At 35.8% G+C, this 27,184-nt stretch overlaps 1 protein-coding gene and 1 long non-coding RNA gene across 4 annotated transcripts in view; one reads left to right on the top strand and one right to left on the bottom strand.

The window, feature by feature from the left end:
- Nucleotides 1-27,184, bottom strand: part of LOC149202219 (uncharacterized) — a 105,995-nt gene that overhangs the window by 71,877 nt on the left and 6,934 nt on the right. The gene's annotated exons all lie outside the window — the stretch shown is intronic.
- Nucleotides 5,317-7,530, top strand: LOC149202220 (dihydroflavonol 4-reductase-like). 2 transcript variants are annotated; one of them, XM_089403133.1, is made up of 7 exons: nucleotides 5,317-5,695; nucleotides 5,774-5,963; nucleotides 6,077-6,208; nucleotides 6,458-6,540; nucleotides 6,736-6,811; nucleotides 6,889-6,950; nucleotides 7,142-7,530. In XM_089403133.1, the coding sequence occupies exons 1-7, from the start codon at nucleotides 5,390-5,392 to the stop codon at nucleotides 7,289-7,291; spliced, it is 999 nt and encodes a 332-aa protein (XP_089259259.1). In that variant the 5' UTR covers nucleotides 5,317-5,389; the 3' UTR covers nucleotides 7,292-7,530. The 2 variants fall into 2 exon arrangements, with proteins under 2 accessions (XP_089259259.1, XP_089259258.1); XM_089403132.1 differs by having other exon boundaries at nucleotides 5,318-5,695; nucleotides 5,774-5,968; nucleotides 6,049-6,208; nucleotides 7,142-7,529.

A 27,184-nucleotide genomic window follows, 5' to 3' on the forward strand; every position in this document is an offset into this window, starting at 1 on the left:
AGGATGGACCTCATTAGCAAGGCGACCCACACAAAGGAGGTTGTTTGCCCCGTGATAGGGGGAGGAGACAAGCTAAAATCCACTCAGCTGAGGGTTAGTGTGACAAGCTAAAATCCACTCAGCTTAGGGCTAGTGTGGCCCAGAGCTGATGCAATCCATGGTGATTTTGATTACTTAAATGCCTCTGGATCACAGTTTCTCAAGCCACAGGTCAAACCTCAATAAACACAAATCACATGACAAACAAAATTAAAATCATTAAATATTTTAAAATTACAAAGAATTAGAAAATAAATAAATAAATTATTATGAGGATAATTCAAAAATTACATCATAATATTAACATTTGAAATAAAGTTATAAAAAGGAAATAAGAGATACATAATTCCAAAAAGACAAACAAATATTGAGTTTTAAAATAAAATTATAAAACTAAATAATATTTAGAACAATAGCTACATAGTAGCTAGTACCTGCTGCTTAGCGTTAATATAGCTTAATTAAATTTAAAAAACAGTGAAAAAAGATAAAATAAATAATAAATATTGTATTGTTAATGTCATCACAAAAATTAAGAAATATGATTAACTATTATTGTTTATATTAACACATATGCACTTTAATACATATGTGTTTACTTTTTTATATATTTATATGTTTTATTTTTAATTAATATATAATTTTTTTATAATTAATTATATTAAAATATATTTTTAATATAATAATAAGTCATTTTAAATAGAAAATATGGAGAGAAAAAATATGGGTCATGAAGATGGAAATAATAGAAAAGAAAAAAACAAAAACAATAATAAGAAGTAAATAAAACAAAAAATTACAAACTAATAGATGGAAGTTACTAAACAACCTATAATAAGACCTCAACTAATCACCTTACACTAAATGAATTAAAATAATAATAAAAATAACAAAAAATGAATTCTCAATGTTAAACTATAGATAAGCAACATAAATTTTTGGTTAAAGACAAACTAATAAGCAGTCAAAAGCAGAATTGAATACGTAATACCATGCTGCCTGCGGGAGGTATAATAAAATTAGAAAAGAATAAGATACTATTATATAGTATTTTTTTATATGTATAAATGTTATGATAAGAATTAATGTAATTATGAAGAAATATAATAAATCGGCAAAGGGTTTTAATGAAAAGGATTGCTTTAAGTGGCTTGTACCTAAAGACAATTTTTGAAGTTGAAACTTCATATCTAATGAATTCTTTTATGTAAAAGAAATATTGATAAGTAAAATGAAACAAGCAATGGTTAATATTCAAGTTGTTTTTAGTGAGACTTTTTGGAAGTTGGTATAATTTCTCTAAAATCCAGTAGGAATTTATTGAAATCACAAGCTTGATGGGTAACCCCTGCACAATCGAAGTGCCCTAGGGGTTTTTCAGGATGTTGAATCCATATGTACAATGGAAGTGCCCTAGGGGTTTTTCAAGGTGTTGGATTTTACCTGTCCAAAAAGTCGCACTAAAAAGACAACTCCGTTAGTATTTAGTAATTATATATTATAATTATTTTTCAATTTATTTGTAAAATAGTATAGTTGGTTTATCTAGAGGAAATTACTTTTACACAAAATCAATGTTTCACATTTCTTGTGCTCTTAGTATTGGGTGAAGTTTGGGGAAAGTTTACCCACACCTCCCTTTGGGAAATTTGGAGAAATGTTTAAACAATGTGGAGGACATGATTTCCTAAAAAGGGGACATTTAAACATGCCACTCCATAAGGGGAAGAGGGAGTGCTGATGCATGAGCACTCCCAAATGGATTTTTTTGTCTAACAACCCATGAAAGAAAGAAAAAAGATATAAAGTTTTGAAGAATCTAGGACCTTAGTAATTAATGGTAATACTAAATTATCATTTATCTTACATTTTCTATCCTTTTACTTAAAATTTTAACATTATCATTAATTTCAGAATTCAAGCTTTCAGGCTTTTGTGATCCATAATGAATTAAGAAAAGTCTTTCGGTAGAAATCACACAAGAGAACTTTTTGGCGGATGCATTTCGAACCAACAAGTGTGGTTCATCATGAAGACCAGATAAAGAGGCAAACCATGGCAAAGGCTTAAATAGAGAGCAATGTAGAGACCATCATTTTAAGTAACGACTATATTTGAACAATATTATTTAAATTATGATATTAATTTATTAATATATTAAAAAATATTATTAAGTAACGGCTATATTAAATGGCTAGTTTTTGAAAAATAATATTTAAATTATGATATTAATTTATTAATTTATCAAAAACAAAAATTAATAAGTAACAGCTATATTAAACAACCAATTTTTGAAAAATAATATTTAAATTAATTGTTTCAAGATGTTTAAGAGTTGTTCAAACTTTACTAGATTTCATACTGAGAAAGCAAAATTTCATATTCCATTTAGAATTCAACATACTTAACAATTTCCAAGGTTTTTAGGATTGAAATATTATAGTGTTTCCATTGGATTGCACAATGATGAATTTGCATGGAGGATGAGTTATTATTGTTGAGATCTTATCATTATTATTTTTATATTTTTACAATTTTAGAGATGTGAATCCCTATAATAAGGATTGGATGCCCCCCATCCCCCTAAATTGTCCTAAAATTTGGGGGTGCTCCCACATGTGATATGTCCCCCTAATGTGTTCACACTCACCTCATTAGGAATCGATCACGTGTACTAACCTCCACTCTGAGATCCACCCTCAACCCACTCAAAAGGTAATGATAATAGTTTGGAAGTTTACTAATCCCTGCAGGTTTTGGTGTAATGGGAAACCTCAACATGGTATCAAAATGAGTGATCCCTGCCCTGCTGAATTCTTTTTTGAGTTTCTAATTTTTTAAGATTTGAATGGAGTTTTGTTCTAGTGAGATATGTTATTTTTTTTATCATTTAAATCTGGCAAAGGATGATCCTTGAGGATTCGTCTGATTGGTTTTTGCTTGGGTCGAAGACCTTTTCTCCTGTGTGATTATTGACAAGGTGTCACGTTTCGGCTAGCAATTCTTTGTGTGGTTGCAGGACGTCAGCTTTCTGTGAGAGCTCAAAAAGGATATCTCTAGTGTGATAAGGACCGCGAGATTTGGATCTGAAGAGTGGTTTGGTCACTCAGATTCTTGATTTGGTTGCTCAGATTCTTTTTTATGGGGTTTTGCAAATTTTCCCAAATTTAGAAATCTATTTGAATTATGTCCTTGGAGAGTAATGCACGGGACCGATGCTCAGTGTATTATAAGAATTTTGTGATCTTGAATGAATTCTAATTGTTGTGATGGGTTTGTGTTTTTCAAAAGAGACTCACTGGGGTTAGGTGTAAAAGTGATCAGGACCTCTCTATGTAATCTTGCAATGAATGGATGCTTGAATTGTTTCTAGTACGTGGATCGAGTCAACAGAAGCATAGTTGATCAACATCATTGCTTGAACGTTGTTGGAGTCGTGGTGTAAATAGTGGTGCTCCCTTCTCTTAAGTTGTTTACACACATCGCTTCGATTGCACGTGGATGACACCAATCCAAATCGTGTCTTTTTAACCAGATTTCATGACCTCTACGATACTTTTACATCGTATCGGAGCCCTGGCCTAGGTTCGATTCCCCGATTTTCATTTGAGGGGGGTGGTGGATTTTCACACTCAACTCATTGGTAAATGATCACGTGGACTAACTACCACTCTGGGATCCACCCTGGGACCACTCAAAAGGTAATGATAATGGTTCAAAAGTTTTTTAATGTCTGTGTTATTTTTTTTTATTGTCAATATCACATATAAACTCACGACCGCAAACCTAAAAAACACCAAGTGAGGGACTACAAGGACATTTGCAATTATTGTTCAAACGCATGTGTGGCTGCTATTGGGGCTCTCGAGTGTCAATTGTGTGTTGCACTATGGCATCAGTCTGGCGCACCCCAACAAAATTAAAATGTTGAGGTTTTCCGTTACACCAAAACCCACAGGCATTAGTAAACTTGCAAACCATTGTCATTACCTTTGGAGTGGTCTCAAGGTGGATCCTAGAGTGGCAGTTAGTCCATGTGATCGATTCCCAACAAAGTGAGTATGAAAATCCAACTCCCCCCTTCAAATGCAGATCAGGGAATTGACCCTGGGCCAAAGCTCTGATACCATGTAAAAGTATTATATTACTTACAATGTTATGTAAAAAAACATAGAAGACCTCCATTATATAAAAATGGAGGAGGACTAGTGTCAATTAAGGATAACTACAACAACTAGGTAGATGAAAATCCCTATGTGAGCTTTTACAACTCACCATATTTAACTCACAAGGAAATGAAATGTTGGAAAAGCCAACTCTAACACAAAAACACAATCAAAACAACCTGAAGATGCATATGAGTTCGTTTAGCCTACTTATGCTCAACTAACACAAACATTATCCATCACATACAATACTTTGTTTGCATTACAAGATCAACCTTACAACAAATTATTTTTGATGTAGCTAAGAATTAGATACAAAACACAAAAGTTGTAGGAATAATTGTACCTAAACTTTTTTCTAGCTAACTAAAAAGGCATTTCAAATGAGCATATCTACTCAATAAATTTTTAATATAAATTAAAGAATAATAAATTCATATATAATTACATTTATGACTTGAATTCACTATGACTTATCCATGGACATCAATAATAGAAATTAAAGAATAATGAATTCACTATGACTTGTACATGGACATCAATAAGGACAAACCAACATCAACAATTGTGTGAAAAAATGACATTTGAGAAGGTAGCAAAACACTGTAAAAGGTAAATCAACAATCTGAAACTCTCATTCATACTCAAAAAATTTACAACTAAAATATTAAGGATGTTGAGCAAGGGGAAAAAATCAACCCATCACTCACTTAGCAGGTTCCATTTCCTAAAAGTTACAACAAATTCTGAAGAAAAGAAAAACAATGTGCATTCAACTTTTCAAGAATTAGAAATTATATCATGCGAAGAATTTACCGCAATAGCATTTAATTTTTGGGAAGAAAATAGGAATAAAGAATTCCCCATAATAGCATTTAATTTTGGGGAAGAAAATAGGAATATAGAGTTCTCGCCCTAGATATAAATATAGATGTTTTTTTACTTACGTTTTTAGGACCAAAATGTAAAATGACAAATGTAATGAACAAATTAGGCCGATAGGCCTTCCCTTTGGAACAGACTTTCGTCGTTCCTTTTTCTCCCGTGCTGACACGTGGACAGTTATGCTATCGATGGGTTTCTCCCTTCCCTTTGTCTCCCGTGCTTCTTTTCTTTGATATTTGTCACGCTTTTCCTCCTTCAGTTACTCGTCATGGCCTTCATCCTTCAGTTACGGGCTGAACATGGCCTTCATCCTTCAGTTACGGGCGGAACATGGCCTTCATTTCTGTTATGGGCGGAGGGGTTACATCGGATCATGGCTCGTAAAGACTCTGCTGGAGAATGGGTACACAGTGCATGCCACTCTCAGAGATCCACACAACCCATCAAAGAACTCATCCCTTCTCTCACTCTCAGGGGCCCAAGAGAGGCTTCGTCTTTTTAGAGCAGATCTCTGCGAGGAAGGGAGCTTTGACTATGCCATCCATGGCTGCCGCGGCGTCTTTCATGTTGCAACTCCTACAGATTTTGGTTCCCAAGATCCAGAGGTAAGTGAAACAGTAAAGAAGTAAGTTACCGATGTTTTTGGGACAACGATATGATATTAATCGAATTGTTTTGTACAGAGAGAGGTGATTGAAACTGCCATGAGAGGAACTCTGAATGTTCTCAAGTCCTGCCTAGCAACCAAAAGTGTAAGGCGTGTGGCTTACACATCATCTGCCAGTGCTACTTCTTTTCCAGAGAAACCAGTGGAAATCATCGATGAATCATGCTGGAGCTCAGTAGATCTCATCAGACAAAATAAACCCCCTGGTTGGGTAAGTTTATTGCACGAATTTCTGGTTTAAATTGAACATTGTAGGAAGTTTTATGGTTTTCATTGATTGAATGCATTCAGATGTATTATGTGTCAAAAACCCTGGCAGACCAAGCTGCCCTGCAATTTGCTAAAGAAAACAAAATGGAAGTTGTCAGTATCGTCCCAGTCACAGTAGTGGGTCCTTGGCTAACAACGACAATTCCCTCCAGCGTCGATGTAACCATGTCCCTCATCACAGGTTTCACAAACTCGAGCCTGATTTTTTTGTTTTGTTTTTCTCTTTTTGGGTTTATTTTTTTTAATTGATGCGGCACGACAACCTCAGGTTCTATATAATAGAAAATAATGAGGTATCAGGTATGCAGGCCCACGGTTTTCTGATTGTTGTTACTTTTGTGATAATGAGCAGACGTTAATGTCCAGTGTAAAGATAATGGTTTCTTTGACTGGAATTGTTGTGTAAAATTCTTCTCTGTTGTGGAATCAGGGATGGGTGCTACTTTGAACGCAGGCAAACCCAAGAAGGGTTCGATAGTAGCAGTATTTGGCCTGGGGGCTGTTGGGCTTGCTGTAAGTACTAATAACAAGTGCCCTCTTTATGTTCCATTGTATGAATATTAGTATATGTTGCAGTTTTAAAGTCCTCAAACCTTTTTCTAGGGACTATTCTGTTCACTTCCCCTACCTGCATTTTCATTGGGACCAATATGATGAGGGTAGAGTTTAATTATATGTTAGCCTTCTGACCCGAGTTTAACTACGCAGGCTTGTGAAGGTGCAAGAATTGCAGGAGCTGCTCGAATAATTGGAATCGATTTCAATAATGAGAGATATGAACGAGGTAATTGTATATTTCCCACTTCCATTAATCTTTCCTTTCTTGTAATTGTATATTTCTTGTAATCTTTCCTTTCTCAGCAAAACAATTTGGAGTAACGGAATTTATAAACCCTAAAGAGTACGAAAAACCTATTCAGCAGGTACGTTGAGCTGCCCAAAATGATCATCAAACTCTCTCCCAGATCAGAGTATTGGTTGCTTTTGACTAGTGTGGTACTTTAGTACTTAGGTGGGGGAGATTTTAAGTTTTCGCATGGAGTGCACTCATTCACCATCCATTCAAAGCAGTGTAGACTCTTAATTTCCAAACACTTATAAAAAATGTTTACAGGTAATTGCGGAAAAAACTGATGGAGGGGTGGACTGCAGCGTCGAATGCACAGGGAGTATTGAGGCCATGGTTCAAGCTTTGGAATGCTGCCATGATGTACTAGCTCTTGGTTTCCTTTGGTTTAAGATACATCAATCATTTCAATTCTAAGCTGTAGCTTTAAAGTTTAAACTGATTGCTTAACCCTACTTACAAATGCATTATACCATAAGTGCCATGACAAAGTGTACAAGTACAACCTTCAAAATATATTGTACAATCTGTACTCCATTGTTGATTCTTATCATTGAAAAATCAACTGGGATAAAATTTAAGAAGAATGATAAATGTCTACAGAGCCCATCTTCACGGCTGCCATACTTTTTTTGGCTTTTCAGGCACCTGCTTTGGTGTTCTCTTTCCAATTGCAGCATTTTCACTTTCATCCACACAATTTGGTTTTCCACAATTTGGTTTTCCACATTTCGGCACAAGTGACTTTGCCTGCAAAGCTTCATGTTTTTTCAACTTTTGGGGCCGAATATCTTTGGATTCAGGATCGTTGTTGAGAGAATTCAGTGCATTCTCCAATTCCCTTATTCTGTCCTGAAGATGGGCATTTTCTTCTGAAGCCATTGTACATTTGTTCAAATGAGTGAGTAAAGAGTTGTATTTCTCCTCAAGACACATCTTTGACTTTGAAAGTTCCAAAAACTGATATTGGAGAACAACTATCTTGCCCTCTTTCTCCTTTGCTATGTCTCGGAGATACTCAAGATCCTTTTTGAGAGATTCGTGGGCTGTTTCCAACTCCCTTAATCTGCCCTTAAGGCTTACCTTTTCTTCTTCTGTAACCAATGTTCTTCTATCCAATTCAGTTCGTAAATAGTTGTTTTCCTCTTCAAGAAACATTTTTGCAGCAGCAAGGACTGAAAGTTGACATTGCAAATCAGCTAACAGGGTTCTTTTCTCCTCTACCATAGCCAGAAGCTGACTCTGCATATCAATGATTTGATCATCTTTTTCCCTTGCAAAATCTAAAAGCTCACTCCACACATTATGGTTTTGTTGTCCACCCTTGCAAGCCGATTCTTTCATTTCTTCCAAGGAAGACTTTGTTGACCTAAACTCTTCTTCCAGTGCCTTATTTCTAGAGAGTTCTACCATCAGTTTTTCATGTAAAGACTCAATTTCTTCTTGGATTTGGCATGAATCATTTGAATTTTTTTTATCTTCTTTTATCTTGTTCAGCTGAATAGTTACTTCATCACACTTTAACTTTGTTGCCACCAGTTCTGTATGCAATCCGAATGATTGGTTCTCTAGGCCCAACATTCTCTGGTAGCTGTTCAAACATTTCTTTGAAATTTCTGCAGATCTCGTAGTTGCCTCCTTAAGACTCCGAAGAAGCAAACTTTCCTCACTCTGAAGAGCAGCATTCTCTGCTTGCAGTGATTCAATTATGTTTCCTTGTTTTTCATTCTCTTTCAACAATTCTAAGTGTTTTTCCTCAGCGTGTCTATATTTCATGGCAATCTCTGCATGTAATGATTCAAATTTCATCTTTTGCTCTTCCTTTTCCTGCACTAGTTTGACATGTGTCTCCTGCAACTCCACAATTCTTTTATTCAACTCCTCAACTTGCTTGCTAAGTTTACCATTTTCGACAATCGATTCTTCAACTCTTTGATTTTGTGTTTCAAGCAAACCACTTATACTGTCCACCTCCCTTTGTAGCATTGCAATTTGTTGTTTAAGAGAATGTTCTGTTACCTTGTACTGCTGAATCAAATCTGACTGTTGTTTGACTTCTTCCTTCACGTGTTGAAGGCTGTTAATTTCATTTTCCATTGTAGCAGTTTTTGTAAGCAATACTTGCAATCTCTCTTCATTGCTTGCAGACTCCTCTTTCAAAACTTGCCTCTCATCTTCCATAGAAAACAGTGTAGCGTTGCACTCATTTACCCGGGTCTTCAAGAACTCTACTTCAATGCTTAGCTCTATATTATTTTTATTCATGGATCCCCTTTCACTAGCCCTCAAATCAAGATTTGTTAGCAGCTCTGCAAATGTGTCTTCCAAACATGTCACATCCCACACATGCCAATCTTCTTCAAGTTTTTTGAGTAATTCTTGAGGGCCCCTCATGGATTCCAACGCATTCAACTGGGAATTCAATGACTCTGCTTCAATGCTTAGCCTTTTCTTTTTCTGAGGAAGAAATCCACTTTCACTGGCCATCAAATCAAGTTTTGTTCGCAGCTTTGCAGCAATGCCTTTTAAGTCACTCTTTTCAGCAACACACAAAGGGCGCTCGTCTTCAATTTTTATGAGCAAATCCGGGGTCCTTTCTTTGGATTCATTTAGCCTAGATTGCAAATCAATATTTTCTGCTCTACATTGAAGCAGAAGCCTCTCATTTTGCTGGCTTTCATATTCCAAGTGAGCCAATCTAGCGTTATATTCATTCAACTGGGCCTTGAAGGACTCTGCTTCAGTTCTCACCTCTCTGTTTTTCTGACTCAATAATTCCTTTTCACTAGTCATCCAATCAAGCTTTGTTTGCAGCTCTGCAACAATATCTTCCAAATTTCTCTTTTCAGAATACCACAAATATCTGTCCTCTTCCATTTTTTCAAGTAATTCTTTGGTCCTTGCCTTTGAGTCATTGAACTTGGATTCCAACGCAATCTTTTCCGCCCTATATTGGAGTAAAACCCTTTTGTTTTGCATAGACATCTCTTCAATTCTTTTGTCATATCTGCGAAAGAGAGACAAAAAATTCTCCCTCTCAGCATTCCATGCTTGCTCCGCCATTTGGCCGTCTTTAGCGATCTCCTCAGCCTCCTTTCTTGCTGCTACAATCTCCGATAAAAGGTCTTCCATTTCCAATCCCCAGCTTTATGTGCTGGTACTAATGCTGCAGATATCAATAGAACTCTTTTTGAATATTTCCTACACTTCCTCCAATTCATTACAGAGGCTTGATAAAAATCCGATAAAAGGTCTTCCATTTCCAATCCCCAGCTTTATGTGCTGGTACTAATGCTGCAGATATCAATAGAACTCTTTTTGAATATTTCCTACACTTCCTCCAATTCATTACAGAGGCTTGATAAAAATCCCACCCTGGTATTCCTCATCTTTCTTTGCAAGTTGGCTGTGTGAACTCCTCCTCAACTTCCTAGAAGCTGCCTTTGACTTATTCTGTGAATTGACCACTGATATTGTCCATATGGAAATGTAAGCTTGGATTAAGATGCTTGACCACGTGGAGGCGGGTATTGGCAAACGGTTTTGAAGATTCCACCCACAAACGGAAACTTCTGTATCTCTGGCAGAAACTACGGGGTCACACTAACTGATAGGTAGCCATATCTAATAAAAAGTGGCAAGCTCTCCACAACACTCCAGTTTTAGTGATGTATTCTGAAATCAAAGTTGAAGATGATTGGTCTGAGTAGAAGGAAAACGAGTGTATGGGAGTATGGGAGTGTAGAGGGAAAAATATCTGGAGACACAGATTATGTGAGGAAGCAAAACACAAAGATGGTCTAAAACTATTGTTAGAATTGGATATCAAAGAAACCTGTTAACCTATTGCGAATGAGTGATGTATAAGCAGTGTTAAGTGGGGGCAATTGGTGTGTGACCAATGTTCTGTGTGAACTGGCGATCATTGGGAGTTGTTATCTGGAGACACAGATTAAAGTATAACTGAAAATTTTGGTTGAGACTATTTCCATTTTTGGAAAGCCAAATTGTAAAATGCCCTTTAAAGGAAGGATGTGTAGGGATTGCAGAAATTTCCAGAATCAAATTCTTGATGTAAATTTTTAAAAATTCACCTTATATTAAAGGTTTCTAATTTTTTTGAGAGCGCTCTTTCTTCTTTTTAAACCCCTTAAAGGTGGGGTGGGGATGTAAGATATATATTTTATTTGTAGAAATTCAGACAAGTAAATAGAACATTTAAAATATTTGCACTGTTTTGCCTCTTAAAATGCTTGAAAATGAAAGTTTGAATTGTATCTTGGACAGAGCATAGATTAATAAGTGCTAAAAGCTTGCTTTGAGGGCCAGAGAAATACATATTGTTTTGAATGGTGGGTTTGCCAAAATGGAATCTAAAACCACTATATTTGAGGACTTAAGTATGTAAAACAAAATACTATGAAAAATACAATACATGAATTTAAAATCGGTTTCAAAATTTTAATAATGTTAATGTTTTAGTTCTACTGTCAACCAGTAATGTAAGTGATTTGTTTTAACATTTGCAAATCACAAATTTCTCCACTTTTCATTTACCATGTACAACGTTGTAATTTACTTTTCATTTAGAAAAAAACCGCGCTGCCAATAATCTATTGAACCTATTGAGCTTTAAGTATGAACGTGTTCTACACTTACTATATTAATATGAATGGTTTGGTTTTGGTTTTGTTCTTCTAATATCAAATGTACTGGTACAGGATGGTCAACGTGGTTATTGCCTTCGTCACTACTTACCTTTATATATGCTTGACTATCTATAGAACTTTCTTCCTTTCACTAATCCTATCGGCCTCTCTTTGTACCTTTTAGGACAATTGCTAGTTCTAATAATTATTAAGGATTTTGGAGGACCACTTTATTTCCCTTGACTTTCATTTCTAAATAGCATCTTTAAAAGTTCTGATAAGCTGTTTAGTTTTTAATTAAAACTTGTTTACAAAAAATTAGATTTTAGAGAATATGCATACATAAGTAAATCGTATTATATCTGTGGTAGGTATAACTTATTAGGTTTTACATTAATTACTTAATAATTTTTTAAGTGTGACGTAGTTCCACTTGATTACAAAGTCTGACGTACTTCCTCCAGAGAATTAAAGCCCATGGTACTTACTGCGGGAGAAAGCTAAATTTTTTATTTAATGACAACATCACGCATTCATGTACCATCGATGGATAAAGTTGATGTACTCACGCATTCATGTACCATCGGCTCTGGTGCCTGTGTCTTGGTGTGGCCGTGCCCCCGACGTGGATGCCACGTTTTTTGGAAATAAAATGAAGAATATAAATAATATATTTAGTTAATTTTTATTTTTTTAATTTATGGAAATTTTGGTTATGTTTTGAAATTTTTTTACGAAGATTTTTGTAAATCCAAGTAAAAGTTGTCAAACGTCAATAACTTTAGGTACTTTAGAAGTTTTTGATGGTGCCGAATTTATTTCCACCATTAAAAATATGATTCAAACACTATCTCTACACAATTTTTTGAAATTATTTTACCCCATTCTAGCCACTTTTAACCATATGAGCAATTGGTTGACTCCATTTTTTTTTTTAGCTTTAGTCACCCTCCCAATAAATACTACTAATTTGGCGGCGGCTTCCATGATAACTTATGCTCTCTTTATTTAATGCTTTCCGACTTCCACAATATGTTATGGCTAAAATAACTTTGTGGCTATTTATATTCCAATTCTCGATACTGCGTGTAATTTGGCCAAATATTCCAATCCTATACCACGTCTTTGAAAAATACTACTAATTTGGCGATGGCTTCCATGCTAACTTACCCTCTTTTTATTTAATGATTTCCGACTTCCACAATATCTTACCACTAAAGTAACTTCGTGGTTATTTATATTCCAAATCTTGATATTGCGTGTAATTTGGCCCAATATTCCAATCCCAGACCACGTTTTTTCATAATTTTCAAGTGTTTATTGTTTTTTTTTTCCAAGTGATTTTTAGTGAGATTTTTTGGAAGTTTTTCCGCGTCGGTTTTCTCGTCTAGTTTCTCTAAAATTTCACAAGAATTTAGAGAAATCACAAGCTTGATGGGTAAAACCTGCACAATCAAAATGCCCTAGAAATTTTTCAAGGTAATTAGTCATTCAAATTTTGTTGTTGAAACTCTGTCAAAGTTATCTTTGCAAGGTAGAATGAGACCATAATCAGTGTTATTCCAGTGAAGTATTTTTGTGGTGACCAATAACTATTTATCATTCATGTAGCAAATAGATTTAATGTAATGAAACAACAATCCTTTCTAAAAAGGCAATGTTTGTATTTAGTTTCACAAACCACACTATAAAAGGATTCAAATATTCTTTGTTTAGATCTAATCTTTTGCAGCTAAATCTAGATCTAATCTTATCTTTTGCCTTATTTCTTTGCGGCTGGGGTCTACGGGCAAGTAAAATATGGCTCTCAACTTCGCGAAAATAGCTGCTGGCTCATCCGCTTCTAGAGGGCAAGCTCCTGCCCATATTGTCAGTGAAGCCCCAACTCCAACTGTCCAGGTGGTCCAGACCTCACTCGATGAGGCTTTGAAGTTTTCCGAAAGTGCCCTAATCTGCCGGTTCAATGGTTTTTGGCCGCAGCTGACAGCTCTCCACAATTGGATCTTGGAGGTATGGAAGCCTGTCATTCTGATGAAAGTAATATCTACCCCTGTGCTAGGGGTTTCTTTATAGTAGATTTTGAAAACCCTGAAAGCAGAGAATGTATTCTAGATTCCGGCCCTTGGTTTTGGGAAAAATCAAGGCTATTCATGAAGCCATGGAACCCATCATTCGATCCCTCTACAGCGGTCATAACCTCGGCACCAATTTGGGTGAGATTGCCAAGCCTACCCTTGCATCTCTGGAATCTCTCCTCGCTAAAAGCCATTGGAAATGCAATTGGGAAATTTTACTGCAGGTGCCCAGACACAAAGGAATATGCCAGAACCACCTATGCACACATTTATGTGAAAATGGACTTCAGCGCCGGATTCCCAGCAGAAATAAACCTAACAAGTAAAAACTATGTGTGGAACCAGAAACTCGATTATGAAAGTGTCCTCTTCAGATGTCGATCCTGCTTTGAGACAGGCCATCTAGCCAAAAATTGCCCAAAAGCCTCCCAGAAAAATTCTGCTAGAAAAAACCACCACAGATCTACATGGTGGAAAGGAGCACAAAAAGAACACTACACTGTCATCAAAGAAGAATACTCTAGAGAAAACTCTAAATCACAAGAAATCGAGCAAGAAAGAAACAACTCTCAGGACAAGCAGGGAGAAGGCCCTACCCAACAAATCAACAGCTATGAGGATTCGAATACCGCACTAAATAAATCTTCATTTAATAGCAAGATCTCCTAAACCAAACTTCTTCTCCGACTATCTTCAAAAGGACGAACACAATAGATCGCAAAGCTAAGACACCAATGTCCGAAGAACAAGAAGGGAAGAAGGAGATGCAAGATAAAGGAAGTTGGAAGACCGTAGAGAAAAAAAAAAAAAAAAAAATCTACAGCACCAATCTCACCAAGAAAGACAAGGAGCCAGACAATTAAAAACTAAGAAAATTGTAGGTCCGATAGACCAATTTGGTCTCAGTGGACGTTAACCACCATCATCATCATCATCAGAAGGAAGAAAAAAAAACATATATATTATATGTAAAGGTAAAATATGGATAATTAGGCAAAGGTGGAAGCTGCAACATGTTACATAGGTGTATATACATAAAGGAGAGAAGTACAATGATGAAGTGAACAAAAGAAGAGGGCGGCAGGGGACGAAACAACAATGAACACATAAGCATATAGAAGTTGTTGTTTACACTTGAGGGTGGCATGGGGAAAAGAAAATGAGTTTCAAAGGCAGCGAACAACTAAAGCAGTAGACTTTCTTTCAATATCCTGGAGGAGAACAAAACATACAAAGCCATAGTTGATTTCCTTTGAATTGATGTGTACAAACTTCAAATGGTCAACACCATTGAAGCTATTTGTTTTTACAAACAATGTGAAGAGGAAAGGACGACATGAAACCATTGCACGAAGCTTGTGGATGACAACAAGATCACTAGAGAGTATGAATAAGTCTTTTGCTTGGACACCCATGAGTTCAATTGTAGCATCATCAAAAGCAGTCGCATTTTGGAGTAGGTCTGTGTGGTCATGCATTTCAAATTTTAGCACATAACAATAGTCACATTCCGGAAATTCCCCACCACATTTTGTGCAGCGCCAGTCACATTCCGGAAATTCCCCACCACATTTTGTGCAGCGCCACATTTCATTTGAGTGGTTGACAATTTTTTTCATGCCATTAGATGAGAGAGGGCATGCAAGGAAGTAGAAATCATGCATGTCAATAGAGGTGATGGTTCCACGAACACAGAACTATGTTGCTTTTTTGGTGGGATGCGAGTCTATGAGGTCGATAATTGTACGTTGCGGGTCGCCCCACTTGGAAGCCCCTAAGAATTTTCTACTTAATGATGGTGAAGAGGCCAAGCGACCTCTTTGATGAAACCATGACTAGGGTTTTTCAATCTCTGGAATGTCGAGATCTAGCATGAGGTTGGTGGTCAAGATAGTCCCAACAATTCTTCCATTAAATTTGGATATGCGGCCCCCATTGAATGCAAGCATGATCGAAGCAGTCGAACAGCCGAGTTCAATGACTTTCTTGTCTATGGTGTGGCAATGCCCCCCCCCCCCCACCATAGGGTGATGTCGATACTATACGCAAACATGTCTTCCAAGCTGAGAGTTTTTCTAAGTGTTTCAGAGCCAACTCTTCGACGAATGGTAGAAGTTGGAGAAGTGGACCTAACAATGCCAATGATGTCGACAATTGAGCTGAGGGTTGCAGATCTGATTTCATCTATAGATTTAAAATGGAAACAGTGCGAAGGAATTGTCGGAACATCATCTAGGGAAGGTTCAACAATGGAAGTTGCAGAGAAGGAGACTTCCCATTTTCTATCGAGATGGTTGTAATTTGTGTTTGTTGGTTTCACTGTGCCATTTGAAACCATCTAAATATTCCCAATTTGGACAAGGTCATGCAAGGAATCTACCAAATCATCGAAGGCAAAGAGATGGATTGCATCATTGGAAGAATTAATAAGGTCAAATTGAAAGACCTTTCTGGAAGATCGAGCATTGTTGTACGAGCGAAGAGTTGTTTTTCCAAGCACCCTACCCTGGATCGACCATTGTTTACGGTAGGGGCTTAACTCCATGAATGGAATGTCAGCAGGGAGAGCATAGGAAAACTGAGTTGATGAAGAAGCATAAGCCTAGCTCGAAGCAACAGTATACGAGACGGGGTCATGTGACGTCGAAGAGATCGGTAGAAGAGATCGGTTGATATGTGGACGGGTGTACAATTTGAAGAAGGTTTGGGTCCCCAATCAAAGTTGCATGAAGTTCGAGAACTTCGAGTTCAATAACCAAGGATAATTTTAGAGGCGAATGTTCGCCCTTTTGCGAAATTAAGGGGTTTTAAATTTTTAGTGGGCGAATATTTTGTATCATAGTACATTTTTACAAATCACCTCAAATAGCCCACCTTATTTTAAGGGAGAGGGTAAAAAAGGTAAATTTAGCCCTTGAAATTAGGACTTACAACCTTCGCCCATTTTCAACAATAGGTTTTATTTAAGTGAATCCATTCGCCCATTTTCAAGAACAGGTTTTATTTAAGTGAATCCTATGGGCCAAATACCATATTTATAAAAGAGGTATGGTAAATTAATAAAAATATAAATAAATGAGAGGTATGGTAAATAAATAAAACATTTTTTATATTTACTCCATAAGTCACCTTATATACATGTAAGGGTGTAAACAAATAAAAATATAAGTAAAGTGGAGGTATGATAAATAAATAAAACGTCTTTTTGTACTTACTCAAAAGGTATGGTAAATAAATAAAAATATAAATAAATTAGACGTATCGTAAATAAATAAAACCTCTTTTTATATTTATTCCATAACCCTCGTTCTATTTATGAAGGCTCAAGAAAGAGGTTTTATTTAAGTGAATCCTATGGGCCAAATACCATATTTGTAAAAGAGGTATGGTAAATTAATAAAAAAAATAAATAAACGAGAGCTATGGTAAACAAATAAAACATTTTTTTATATTTACTCCATAAGTCACCTTATATTTACCAACACTCAAAAAATGGGTTATATTTAGGTGAAACCTATGGCCAAAATACTATGGGACAAATACCATGGACTAGATTGTTATTAATACCATGCAAAAAACCATTATTAACCCTAATATTAGAATTAATAAAAATAAAAATGGCACATGGTATTGACCCATGGTATTCACCAAAATGGCACATGGTATTGACCCATGGTATTCACCTGGAATGTAGCCTATTTAAATGGGGGAATTAAACCAGCATGTAGCCTATGCTAAGATTCACTAGGACTTTACAAAGTTTTATTATTTAGTGAAAGACTCGCCAAGATCTTACAAGATTTTATAATTGAGTAAAATGTTCTAATAAAAATAAAAATGGCACATGGTATTCACCAAAATGGCACATGGTATTGACCCATGGTATTCACCTGGAATGTAGCCTATTTAAATGGGGGAATTAAACCAGCATGTAGCCTATGCTAAGATTCACTAGGACTTTACAAAGTTTTATTATTTAGTGAAAGACTCGCTAAGATATTACAAGATTTTATAATTGAGTAAAATATTCGCCATGCTTGGTGAGAGATTCGCCAAAATATTATATATACATATTATATTATTGATAAAATCGCCTTCCATTTTTCCTATATACCATGGAGATTCGCCCATTTATTATATTTATAAATTTAGGGGGGGTTATTAAAATTTTCCCTGTCAATAACTTGCAGAGTCCTGAAAAGAAAGAAAAAAAGAGAAAAGAAACACAACATTAATCAGAGTAAGTGGCGCTGAGAGGGAAGGAACATAAAAACATAAAGGATATGGTGAAGAGTGAACATACACATAGTTTCACAAAAAAGTGCAAGTGAATTCTTTGAGAATGATAATCGACCCCAATTGGAGGGCACCAGAGACGACATGGACATTGTAAGCAGACGAAAGCAAAGTTCTACGCTGAGAGGTATTGTCAGAGAGGGCAATACATTAGCATTGGGGCGTTTTGTTTGTCGAAGGAAGAAGGTCGAGTTCAACGATTTGGAGTGATGGTTGGATTGTTGTGGAGCCAACCAGCAACAACGTTATGGCATTCACTGTCAAGGTAACTTCCATGATGAGCAAGAAAGGAGGTGTCCTGAAAGGTCGAAGCACGTGAAATGTTGTCAACATTGGAAGATAAGCAGAAATAAAGTAGCAAGCGGGGCCGTTCAGTGGATTAGTATATTTAGAGCGAAATGAAAGAACAATTTACAATTTAGATTGCTGCCAATAGTGAAAGGTAATGGGAAAGCAAGATTGAAATGTTGAAGCATAGAAAGTTGGCTCTCTATATATGACGTTTCATAAACTCTACAGGCGGGTCGTTTGTACGTCGTTACAATGCAGATATTATTTTAAGCTATATATGGAGTATGAAAACATTGATACTTGCCTTTTGAGTGTACAAGGTGATATGCTTAGCAGGTTTTCGATTCTCACCTGCTTGTTAATGAAATTTCGGGACAGTTATCCAGTTAAAGGAAGCAACAACAAGACCAATAGCAAGAGACAAGCAATAGCACAACAAAAACAACAGAAACTGCAACTGGAAAAACAACAAAATAGTGCGAGGTAAAGAGGCTAAATAGAGCACACACCCATCTATCAACTAAGAAGAGGGAGAAATAAATGAGAGTCAGGACACGTGACAAAGATCGCAGGGCTACCAATGACAAAGACAATTTTAGAGATGCTCATCTGAGCGCGAGTAAAGTGAGAATAAATGTACATAATCGGGCCATTAACTAGATTATCGAATAGAACATGCCTCAGTGCCAAGATGTGTGGATAGGTTTCAAACCTCAATCAAAGGAAAATGTGACATTGATTAAGTATATACGAGAGTTTCCAGGCTTTGAAACTTTGACATGAGAAGCATCCTTTTGGAAATCTTAAAAGCTTAAAGTCTGATTCAGCATATGAATGTGGCTCGTTTAAATAAATGCATACCATAAAGTGGCTAGGGTATAATACATATCAACTTCGTGTGAGCAAGAATAAAGCAAAAATAAACACACATAGTCGGTCCATTAATTAGATTAATGAATAGAATAGTCGTCGAGACCAAGATGCGTGTACAAGTTTTAAGTTGCAATCATTAAACAATGTGGCACATTGATTAAATATATATCAGAGTTTTCAGGCATTGAAACCTTGACATCAGAAGAAATATTTTGGAAATCTCTGAAACAAAAAGTTTGATCCATCGTATTAATGTGGCTTTGTAAAAGGGCATAAAACATATGATCTTTATACAAGGGAGAATAAAACGACAATAAATGCACATAGTCGGTTAATCAGGCGTAATTAATGAATAAAATAGACAGCAAGAGCAAGATATGTGCATAGACAGTGGATCTTATCAGAGCTCGTATTCCAAAAGCTACGATAAGGGGCAGATGTGACTTTACATTTAAGTTTGATATGATAAAACATCTGGGTTTGTATATTGGTGGTTGGAGGTCCATAGCACAGTTTGGAGTTTCAGAGTTTAGATATTTGTTTATTATTATATAGGAGATATTGGGTCCGCAAGACATATCACAATCAGAGATCGGCGGATCTAAGCGAAGGTCTCATTCCAAAAGCTTTGATGAAGGGCGAATGTAATTTTATATTAAAGATGTTCTGATAAAATTGAACTGGTGCGCATATTGGCAATTCGGGTATCGGAAGTCCGTTTATCAGAAATTTCGTAATGACATATATTTAAAATCGTTGATAATACAGATGCGATATTGAAAGTAAAACGAGTTTAATTGTGATATTGTGTCCGCTGCATATCGAAGCCTCCCAATATCGGTGAGTCAGCATTTTTCGTTTGTAGATAATGTTAAAACCTCTGATTTCCATTTCTTCGATACCGCTCAGTTCTTGCCACTTGTCATTTCCAGGGCATACTTCGACTCTGATGGATGTCCAGGGCATACTTCGACTCTGATGGATGTAATATTTTAAGTAAATTGTTTTGATAGTCCTATCTAAGCAAAATCCAGGATCCCACAATTTGGAGGTGCTTGGTCATATTGGCTGTCAGAGGTCCTGTGATACTGACAATCGACAGTTGGGGGTCCAAGCATATCGGCGTTCGAAAATTGATGATTTTCCATTCAGGCAGAGCAACCACATTTCAAAAACATCGATATCCAAGTTGCGATATGTGATGAAATCACCAAGAATGGGCCGCTAGTGTTAAAGTGTCGGGATGGCCGATAACAAATTAACAAACGATTTGTGTGAAAAACCAAAGAAGATCAAGCCTTTTCTCTTTCCTCCAAAAGGGACACATGGCAGCAAAAAATTGGATCCAATAAGAGACACACGGAAAACAACGACTGGATCTGACAAGGGATGTGTGCCAGCTAACAATTGGTTTCAACAAGTGACACGTGGAGGTTGATGTCTCCATGACATGACAACACAATTGACACATGGTAGACGAGTTCGGAAGTTTTAGGGCTCACAATAGGCCAAAAAACGTGATACATGTCAACGCTCAGAAGGTGACACATGGCAGTGATGGCGTCACGTATCGAAGATCGATAATCGGAGGTTCAGGCGTATTGTGCATCAGAGTGAAACCTCCGATTAATAACCTGTGATTGATGGGCTTCGATATGGCGCTAGACTGCGGTCACGTGAAGAGATACAAAACGAAGGGCCAAATGCAAAAGGTGATCGACAATCAACAATCGATGAATTGACATGTCGTGTACCAAAGTTACACCTCCAATTGGAAATCGTCGATAGAGAGGGCTCTGATTTGGGGGCTAACACCAAGGTCAGAAAGGGTTCAAAGGGATCAAGGGCTATTGGCGCATCAGAGCGGAGACGACATTTAAATATTTTTTCTATCTATCTAAATCATGAAGTTGGGCAGACACAGGTTAATAAAGGTTTTCATGTCAAGTTAGGTGGAAAGGGTTAACACAGGTTTTATATGATAAAATTTTACTGAGGGCTTCACTCATTTCCTCTCCACGTAGATCAGGCCACGTCACTCATTGGAGATCGCAAGTTTTGGGACTGCAACCAAATGCTACATTGTGAAATCGCCGATTGTGATTCCCCAATATTATAAAGGCCCAAGCGTGTGTGTTGTGGTCCCATGCGTTACACATTGGAACCATTTGTAGCGCAATATTCTAAAGAATCGACCCCTTGTCCCAAGCTAAAGGGCTTAGCCCCGAAGATTAAGTTTATGGCACTGCTCACTAGCTTTATGGCGTAACGTCCTATCCACAATCATGATGTCATACTCCACCATGTGGCTGGCACGCGGTTATTAAGAGTCAAAGAACCTCAGGTGGATCAAATCGGAGGTACGTGGCAGTGATGGCATCACGTCTTGGAGATTGATGATCGAAGGTTCAAGCATATTGTGCATTGGAGTGAAACCTTTGATTGATAAACTGCGGTTGATGAGCTCCGATACAGTGGTTAGACTACGATCACTTGAAGAGCTACGAGACAAAGGGCCAAACACAGAAGGTGATCGATGATTGACAATCAACGAATTGACATGTCGTGCACAAAAGTTACACCTACAATTGGGAATAGCCGATAGAGAGGGCTCTGATTTGCGGGCTAGCACCATGGTCAGAAAGGGTTCAAAGGAATCAAGGGCTATTGGTGCATCAAAGGGGCCACGACAATTTAAATATTTCTTCTATCTAAATCATGAAGTTGGGTGAACACAGGTTAATAAATGTTTTTATGTAAAGTTGGGTGGGAAGGGTTAACACAAGTTTTAAATGATAAAATTTCACAGGGGGGGCTTCACTCATTTCCTCTCCACATAGATTAGGCCACATCACTCATTGGAGATCGCAAGTTTTGGGATTACAACCAAATGCTACATCTTGAAATCGCTGATTGTGATTCCCCGATATTATAAAGGCCCGTGCATGTGTGTTGTGGTCCCTTGCGTTACACATTGGAACCATTTGTAGCGCAATATTTTAAAGAATCAATCTCCTGTCCCAAGCTAAAGGGCTTAGCCCCAAAAGATTAAGTTTATGGCACCACTCACTGGCTTTATGGCATAACGTCCTATCCACAGTGATGATGTCATACTCCACCGTGTGGCTGGTGCACAATTATTAAGAATCAAAAAACCTCAAGGGGTCAAATCGGAGATCAAAGGCCCACGATCAATCACAACGTTGAAATAATATGTTCTTTGAAGGCCGACAAATTTGCTACAGTGTCGTGAGGAGAAACTTCACCATAAAAAACCTATCGTCTTAATTAGAACTGGAATTAGTTAAAATCACAATCATTCTAGATTAGTCTTTATTTTTTCAAAGATGTCCTAACTCAATGCACCATGTGGCATCAATATTGCTTAATATTAAAGTTTAAGAAAACCCATAATGTTAGTGTAATGTTTCTAAATAACAAATAAACCTAATTTGACAAAAGTGATGACTTGTAACCGTAAATTAAGCTAACATCATGGAATTCTCCTTTAACATTCACAAGTTAAGAATCTTATTAAGTTATCTTAACCTTGAGAGTTGTAATGATATGCAATGATTACTCGGTGCCCCCTGTCTTTGTGGTGTTTGTACATTAAGGGCTGCAATAGTAGGACGTGGAAAATAGGCAAGAAGAGACTCTGAGAGACCAAAAAGTAGCTTCTATTAACAATTTGGGTGATTGAACACAACTCAAAAGTTTATTTCTAAACCATTAGAAACAACGAGTGAGGGGATGTTAGGGAGTAGGGTTGATATGGAGACATTTAATGGGAATTTAACCCCATGGCATCTTTAATGTTTTAGGGTGTAGAAAATTAAAATTAGAGTTGTAATATAGTTAAGATGGATAGTAGGTTTTGTGAATTTCAAATTACAGTGTTGTTTGTTTTATGTTAGGGGAGTTTCAAAATTTACATAGAATAAAGATTTTATTAAAATAGAACCCTCTTCTTTATTGAAAATTACCCATAATAAAAAGGAGTCAAATTTGCATATAATTTTAAGATAATCAGATATTTTTGAAGAAATTCCCTGAAATAAAAAAAGGATCAGATATTTTTGAAGAAATTCCCTGAAATAAAAACCTTTTTTTATTGATAAGAAAACAATAAGTCAATACCTTTATTCAAAATATTCATATTATATGCCAACTAACTAATTTTACTTTATAAACTTTTAATATATATATATATATATATACAAAATTTTAGCGTTTCACTTTTTTCATTTTTAATATATATAATATTCTTTAGTTCATCGATTTTCAAAACCATAAGAAATTCGATACACCTTGAGCAAATGGGTAAATCCGATTTAAAAATAATAGGGAAATACACTGCATTGCGTAACGAAAGATATATTGCATCTAATGTTACGTAATCATATCATACATCAAATTTAAAAGGATGATTCCCGTAATAACGTTACGTCATTATATTATACATCAATTTAAAAGGATAATTCCCGTAACATTGTATTAAATTTAAAGGCATGAGTCCCGTAACATTGTATTAAATTTAAAGACATGATTCCCATAACATTGTATTTATAGGTTTAAGTTATGGGTTACAATATGGAAAAAAATATTTGATTAGCTATAAAATTACATGCTAATAATATAAAATTTGAGAAAATAATATTAAAAGATAAAAATAATGCACAATTTGTTCATGGCGTAAAATAGATGTTAATGGGTGTATTATTAAAACATTTCATGATGTGAAGGTCACCTATTTGAAACTTGTGGACAAAAAATCCAACCATGTTAAGGGCCAAATTAAGAGATTGAAAACTCAATCCCCAATCTGACGCGGTTTACAGAGAGGACAAGTTGTTGACTAGTGGAAGTGATCTACCCCGTGTCAGGCGACCTAGTTGTCGATTCCTATTGAGTTACAAAATAATAATAACAATAATAATAGATTTAAGTTATGGTTCCCTCTCCCACCAAGTGTTTCGTAAGAAAACTCATACGGAGCGGTATCTTCATGCAAATTCCCACCATTTCCCAGCTCAGAAGTTGGGGGTTCTCAACACTTTTGCTACTTGTGCCTTGAGGATCTCTAATGAAAAGAGCTTCAAGGAGGAGAAATCTCATCTCCTTAATGTCTTTGTTGAGAATGGTTATAGTAGGCACTTGGGACAGAAGGCTTTCCTCAAAGTTGCTAAGAATTCATTCACTAAAAGAGATAAGAAGGAGCAGATTCCTGGTGTCCATCTTCTGTTTGTTTAGGGGACTATGGATAGGATTGCAAGGATTCTTAAGAAGCATAATGTCCCCTCGACCTTTAAACCTCTTAACACCATTCGTAAGTCCCTCATATCAGTGAAGGATCTTATCGACCTCAAGGACATGAAAGGGGTTTATATTATTCCTTGTTCATGTGGGACCCCCTATATTGGTGAGACTGGTCGCTCCATTAATCAAAGGATTAGTGAGCACGCAGCTGACCTTAGGCATAGGAGGGCCAAGTCTTCTGCTTTAGCGGAGCATGTGGAGAAAACCAATCATCATGTCTGTATCGAAGAGGCTAGTGTTATTGCTAGAGTGTCCCAATTCCATCACCAGAAATTTAGGCAAGCGCTTGAGATTGAAATAAGACTAAACAATCTAAATAGAGAGGATGGCTAGAAGATCAGTAGTTGCTAGGTCCCAACCCTCTCCTCCTAGTCATTGTCTTCCTGTCTTCCCCTCCTTTTGTTTAGTTTTTTCTTGTTGTTTTAAATTTCCCCTGGTTTACTGTATCTTGTAGCCTTTGTTCTTTATGATTGATTTTGGTGGCGATTTTTATGTTAATAAAGAAAATACTCTGGAAATTAATCTATGATAATTTTAACCCTTAAATTAACCATTATTTTAAAAAAAATTAATATTAAAATATTTTTTCTTCCCTTAAATTACAATAATATTTATATATTAACTTTTGTAACCATTAAATTAGAAATTAATTTATTTTAAATATGTTTATAAGTGTTTAAAACAGTCCATTTTCAATAAAAATATAACTAAATATTCCTATTTATAACTTTTATAACTAACGACTCTAATTTTTAGATTTAATAACTTGGATCACTTACCATTAATTTAAATTATTTTATTTTATAATTCATTTATTTTAATATATATTTATAATATCATTTTTATAATCTAAATCACTCTATTATCATACCCTTAAATTACTCTATATTTATTTAACTTTTATAAATAATTATTATTTTAAAATTAATCTAGTTTATAATTGATTTATTTTATTATTTATTTATAAATAAGGGTATGAAACAACCCTTTGACTTATATTTTAATAAGAGTATAACTAGCTATTTATATATTAATATTTATATATTTAATTACTTTTATAACTAATACTCTAATTTTTAGATATAATAACTTTATTAACTAACTATTAAATTAAATTGATTTATGTTGTAATTATATTTTTAATACATATTTATAATTGTAAGTATATAAAAAGGGTCCATTTTATAACTAACCGGGGTAACTTATCTAATTAATAATGGTTTATTATCCTCTCCTAACTAACTGATCAAATCTAGCCATTGTCAATATAGTTGTTACCTGAATATAGTCGTTGGAGGTTCTGCTCTATCTATTTAATATGCTATCACTGATCTGTTCATTCAACTTGTTCAAACGATGAACCACACTAGTTGGTTCAAAACGCGTCAACAAATGAAATATCATGTGATTTACGCAAAAAAATCTCTCATAAAATAGATTTAATTCAATTTATTATATTATAATTTTTTTATTAATAATAAAACATAATTTTATATATCACATTAAAATAAATTAAAATAATAATAATTCAAAATTTTAACTATTAAAATATAAAAACTTAAATAATTAGTACAATCCTATAGACATCAAAACATTTATCTCATAATACATATCATATAACAAAAAAAAATCATAACAATAAATTATAACTTTATTATTCTCCATTTCTATTACTTCAAATCAATAGTGGAAGCACAACTAATACATAATGATCATCATTGAACTGATAGGGTCGAGTACAAATAAAATTTCTCCTACATTGTTTTTGGAAGCCCCCATTATCCCAAAATTCTAAAGCTACTTGTTGTATTACATATGTACACATATATATGCCCAAAAAAACATGTAAAATTAAACATATACAAAATATCATACTAGAAGGCTAATGCGATGAACCCTCTTTTTCATAATTTATTTTAGTTGGATAGGCCTTGTAACATTAAGGCCTGGAACTTTGTAAGCTACTATAGGTTGCTCACACTGCTAGAGAAAGATGGGTTTATTAGTCCCCTGCTAACTGCTAACTGAAAGTCTTCTATTTGTTGTCGCAAACTAATTATTCCATCCTCATTTTTGTGATGATATTTCATTGTTTCAATATGGCCATAACTGATGTAATACTACACGAAGGAGAGGACGCGACTGGTTGAGAGGAGTGACAACCAATTTGCAGATATAGTCATCAACCCAAAACTGTGTGCAAGACCGTTCATATCTCTGCAAACAATGTTAAAGGGCCATCGGCCAAGTGCCATTCTCCATTTTCATTAAGGATTTGAGCATAATAGTATTGCTGGTGGCTTATTCCTGGGTATGTCTCCTTTCTTCCACTGTGCATCCTCTTATTGGATTGTAAGTGTTCTTTCTTGAGTGCAGACCCTTGTTGGATAGTACGTGTTGATTTTGGGTTGTCGTTTTATAGTTGTCTAGATACTTGGTGTGGGATAGTATCTTGGCTGTTCTGGTTGGTGAGGGATTGTTTTCTTATATAGCTTTGTCCCTCATAGCGAATGTGTCCATACCCGCTAATCGAGGTGCTTCTCATCACCCTACTATTTCTCTGTGCTTTCTTCATACTATTCCTCATCTGGGTGGAACACTCTAACCCCCCCGCGTCGAAAAACAAATGCCTCTCAAGAAAGAGACTCTATGTGGGGATCTGGTTGAGATTGCACCCGGGTCTGAGGGAAAATTGGAACATAAGGATCTTAGAATATTGTGGAACAAGTGGTTAAACTCATTTATTATTTCTCGACCTTTCCAAGACAGTGGATGTAGATGTTTTAGATGGTGGAGAGTCTTTGGCT

Source organism: Pinus tabuliformis, chromosome 2_1, assembly GCF_031772625.1.
Source record: "Pinus tabuliformis cultivar Carrire ecotype Pingquan chromosome 2_1, CPIR1, whole genome shotgun sequence".
NCBI classification, from domain to species: Eukaryota; Viridiplantae; Streptophyta; class Pinopsida; order Pinales; family Pinaceae; genus Pinus; species Pinus tabuliformis.